The sequence below is a fragment of the Tupaia chinensis genome, unplaced genomic scaffold (genome assembly GCF_000334495.1).
Source record: "Tupaia chinensis unplaced genomic scaffold, TupChi_1.0 Scaffold144255_1, whole genome shotgun sequence".
Lineage (NCBI taxonomy): Eukaryota > Metazoa > Chordata > Mammalia > Scandentia > Tupaiidae > Tupaia > Tupaia belangeri.
In genome coordinates this window covers 1,700,779-1,705,127 of record NW_006204113.1, presented here as the reverse complement: position 1 = coordinate 1,705,127, position 4,349 = coordinate 1,700,779, and the positions used below count along the sequence as shown (strand labels likewise).

General features: G+C 48.1%; 1 protein-coding gene across 5 annotated transcripts in view; it reads right to left on the bottom strand.

The window, feature by feature from the left end:
- The window catches only part of GBF1 (golgi brefeldin A resistant guanine nucleotide exchange factor 1), a 151,932-nt gene that overhangs the window by 20,196 nt on the left and 127,387 nt on the right, over positions 1-4,349 (bottom strand). For all 5 annotated transcript variants that reach the window (XM_014583328.2, XM_014583329.2, XM_027767400.1 and 2 more), the window contains 5 exons: positions 4,087-4,281; positions 3,661-3,850; positions 2,140-2,280; positions 1,801-1,889; positions 390-592 (listed from right to left, as the gene is read on the bottom strand). In XM_014583328.2, coding sequence (XP_014438814.1) covers positions 390-592; positions 1,801-1,889; positions 2,140-2,280; positions 3,661-3,850; positions 4,087-4,281 — 818 coding nt within the window. The remainder of the gene's footprint in view (positions 1-389; positions 593-1,800; positions 1,890-2,139; positions 2,281-3,660; positions 3,851-4,086; positions 4,282-4,349) is intronic.

The window sequence follows — 4,349 nt, the reverse complement described above, 5'->3', positions numbered from 1 at the left end:
TTTTTTTTTTTTTTTTTAGAGGTTTTTGCTATAGGATGCGTGCGCTCGCCAGACAGACAGAGACAGAGACAGAAAGCGAGAAATTACCCCCCCAGGGGGGATGGCCATGCCGCAATCCCTTCTCCTCCATTCTCCTCTCGGGATCTTGGGCACGCACATGCGCCCAGCGTGAGTTTTAAGCCACTGGGTCCGGGACGCAAACTGCAGTCGACCACATGGGAGTCCAGCGACATAGCCACTACACTAACTGCTGGCCCCTCATGTGCCATGTTTTTCACGCTGCCAGGTCTAGAACCTGAACCATGTGGTTGGCCACGTGGGATCTAGCTGCTTTAACTACCACGCCACCGATTGGCCCATACGTCCCACATTTCTTACTACTTCCTCACCTCACAAAACTCTCCAATAGGTCCATGTTTTTGCGGTCACTCACAAACTCTCCAATCATCTTCTTGTCCAGCCTAGGGTTTTCTCGGAGCCACTGGGCTATCTCTGTGTTGTCCATTGGGATAGTGAGGAGGCCTTTCTCTTGTAGAAACTGGATCCCTTTCTTTGGTTTCTGGTTGAACTGTTCTGTGCCAGTGATTAATAACTGGAGAAGAAAGACTAGACATTTTAGTAGCTGCTCTGCCTTGACGTCACACAAGGCCAGATCAGACTCCACTATGGCCCACAGGTGGTCACCTAGTGGGCTCCCAGGACATGGTTCTTGGCAACTGTAGGACTAAGGTTGGATCATACAGGCCTTAACTTTTCCCATTTTTATGTCTAATTAGAACTGTCCAAGGAGTTCTTTTCACTCCCTTTCTGGAAGCTCAAGATGCATCAGACAGCCTCCTCCCCAGCAACACCTGGGTCAGAGAAAAAGCAGAAGGAGACTATAGAATTCCTCTCTGTGGGTTTACGTCCATCCCTGCCATCTACTGACAGCCAGCATCCTGTGTGTAGCCTGGCTTGCAGTCCTTTCTTCCTTTGGTTGCTCAGCTCTTTAGGCCTTGGGTTGGTGGAACAAGTAGACTAACTGTGATAGTAACTTTCTGTGTGTCCAGCCAAAGCCCTGTAATCAAGGGCACACATAAACCAAAGTCACTGGAGCTGGCAATAAGAGGAAGAAAGGGCTAAACAGAAGGTCTTCTTCGTGTTAAGAAAACCAAAAGCACAAACAGCTATTTGAACTTTACTAAAGTACCGGAATAAATGTTAATTCTCTTTTATTGCTAATCATCAAATCATCATGCCAGATCTGGAGATGGCTAATAATCTTTTTTTTTTTTTTTTTTCTGGAGAGGTTTTTGCTATAGGGTGCGTGCGCTCGCCAGACAGACAGAGAGACAGAAAGCGAGAAATCACCTCCCGGGGGGATGGCCACGCCACAATCCCTTCTCCTCCATTCTCCTCTTCAGATCTTGGGCACACACGCACATGCGCCCGGCGTGAGTTTAAGCCACCGGGGCCAGGACTTGAACCGCGGTCGACTACGTGGGAGTCCAGCGACATAGCCATTATGCTAACTGCTGGTCCCGCTAATAATCTTTGATGATCCACGTGACACCAGCTCCCAGGACTCTTGTCACTACAATTAGTAACACTTAGCTCTCAGTTGGTAGAGCGTCTGCCCAACCACGTGGTTCAGGAGTAAGGAAAAGGCTTCAAAGGAGATGGAGATGTTGCTAAAGTCTCAATAAGCCCAAAGACGAGCCTTAGGAAGCTGCTAGACACCCTCTCATTCTTATCCTCTAGGACAAGGACACCCAGAGAGTGCTGGGCAGAGGCTGAGCTCTGGGGAATATATAAATGTACCTTCTTTTTGTTTTTGATTTCAATTAGTTCGCGTGGATCTGGCAGGAGACAGGAAAATCGAGGTGGCTTCCGGGTAAATTTTTTGTCCGCTAGGAATGGGAGGAAGACCATTAAGACATCTTTTACCAGGATAATGACTTAGGAAGGTTGCAATATACTCCCCAGTGAAAAAGGAGGAGACTCAGAAATCTTCTCATCCACATCAGTCTTCCCCCTCTCTGGGTTTGAGGGCAAGCTGCCAAGGCTCACTCAGGTACTTCCCCAGGCATCTCTGCTCCCCTCCCTCTGCTCTCCACTGGGCCCTCCAACCAAGAGGGCTTGTCAACACCCAGTACTCACCCCCAGAGTCACCAGCTTCCTCTGGATCACTGCGTCCTGGCTTCCCATGTTCTGTTGGCAGCCGGCCTCCACCCGGCAGATGCAGGCCTGGGATGTCTGGGGCTGTGCCTACAGCCTTACCATCGCTGGCTGCTCTCTCAGCTGGTAGAAGACAAGAAAATGTGACAACTTGTGGGGGAAGAAATCAAGCAGAGCTTCAGGAGAGGCTGAGTCCTCAGTCAAGAGCAAGACCTGCATGCTCCTATACAGGACACTAGTCCTGACCAGGACAAACTCAAGCTCAAATACACTGTCACTATTACAGGTCAGCCAAGAATTAAATTCCATAATTTAATGAAGAGATTGCCCAGTCACTTCCCTGATCTTCTCCAACTTCAATCTCAAGGGGAAGACAGAAAAGATTAGAGTGGAGGCAGAGATTCAGGATAGGGAAAGGTAGGGCATAGAGTACCTAGGAAAAGAAGTCCTATCTTTTTTGTTGTTGTTGTTAAGAGAGAGTTTTGCTATAGGGCACATGCGCTCACTGGAGAAACAAACAGATAGAGGCAAAGTAAAAAATCACTCCACAGGAGGATGGTCATGCTGCAATCCTTTCTCCTCCATTCTCCTCTTGGGATTTTTGGGTATGCAAGCACACAGGCCTGGCATGAGTTTCAACTTGCCAGGTCTGGGATTCGAACTATAGTCAGCCATGTGGGAGTCCAGCACCCCAACCACTATGCCATCCACTGGCCCCAGTCCTATAGTCTTTCATCTCTGTTCTCTTCTCTTGCCATAAAGATATAATTTTAGGGACCAGCAGATGGTGTAATGGTTACATTGCTGGACTCCCACATGGTTAACTGTGGTTCAAGTCCTGGACCCGGTGGCTTAAAAACTCACTCCAGGAGTGTGTGCGTGTGTACCCAAAATCCCAAGAGGAGAATGGAGGAGAAGGGATTGTGGCATGGCCATCTCCCTCTCCCTCAGGGAAGGTGGGTGGTGATTTCTCTTTTTGTCTGTCTCTCTCTGTCTCTCTGGTAAGCACATGTGCCCTATAGCAAAAATCTCTCTCTTAAAAAAAAAAAAAAAGAAAGAATTTTGGTACTAGCAGTTAGCGTAATGGCTATGTCACTGGACTCCCATGTAGTCGACCATGGTTTGAGTTCCAGACCCGGTGGCTTAAACTCAAACCAGGCGCATGTGTGTGCCCAAGATCCAGAGAGGAGAAGGGATTGTGGCATGGCCATCCCCTCTGGGGGGTGATTTCTTGGTTTCTGTCTCTTTGTCTCTATCTGACTGGCGAGCGCATGTGCCCTGTAGCAAAAAACCTCTTAAAAAAAGAAAGAATTTTATAATAAAAACAAAGTGGGGAAGAAAAAGGGAGAACTCCATGAGTCCTGATAACCTGCCTAGTGGCCTGTGATTCAGACCACCAAACCCCAAAACAGAGACTTGGGAGCAGGCCTAGGGAAGTATATAAAGGACTGAAGAAAGAACTCTAGGCAGATAGGGGATCTCGAAGAAAGTAATGTCTCTCACTATTGCTGGCTTCTCGGGTGCCATCTACAGCCTCATAGCTGGGTCTGGCTGTCTCTTTCTTGTCTTGCTGGGTGAGGTTGTTGAGGACTTTGGCTTGGCAGTGGGCCTCAGTGCTGTCAATCACTGTCAATAGGGCATCAAGGGACAGTAGGTGTGTCGTATAGAGCTGACCAGACACAGGGAAGGCATTCTGGAAAAAGACCCATCAGACTTGAGGTTAGGAGAATATTTTATACTTTAAGTGATCATTTTCCCCAAATAACTTTGCAGTTTCCTCCTATAACTCCTACATTGCCCTTAGAAAACACCTTTCTTCTTCCTGATTCCCAGCTCTCAAGTGTTCCAATCCCTGTGTGTGGCATCCTCACTACCACCAGATTCCTTAGTAGAGCCTTCTGTCTAGAGGCTTGCAATAGTGCTCAGCACCTTGGACAGCAGCTTGGTGAGGTCCTCAAACAGGTTGGAACAGTAGTAGTCACAATCATAGTTGATGTAGAGCTCGGTGACAAAGCTGGGGATGCGCCAGAGCTGCACAATGGCCTCCAGTGCCATCTCCTTCATCTCGTAAGGCATCTTGGGGTTCTCCACAGTGATAATCTCCATGAGCTTTTTGATGTACATCTGGCAATAACCCAGAAAGCACCATTTGGGTAGGGACAGGATTTGAGATAGGAAGAGACACAATGTAC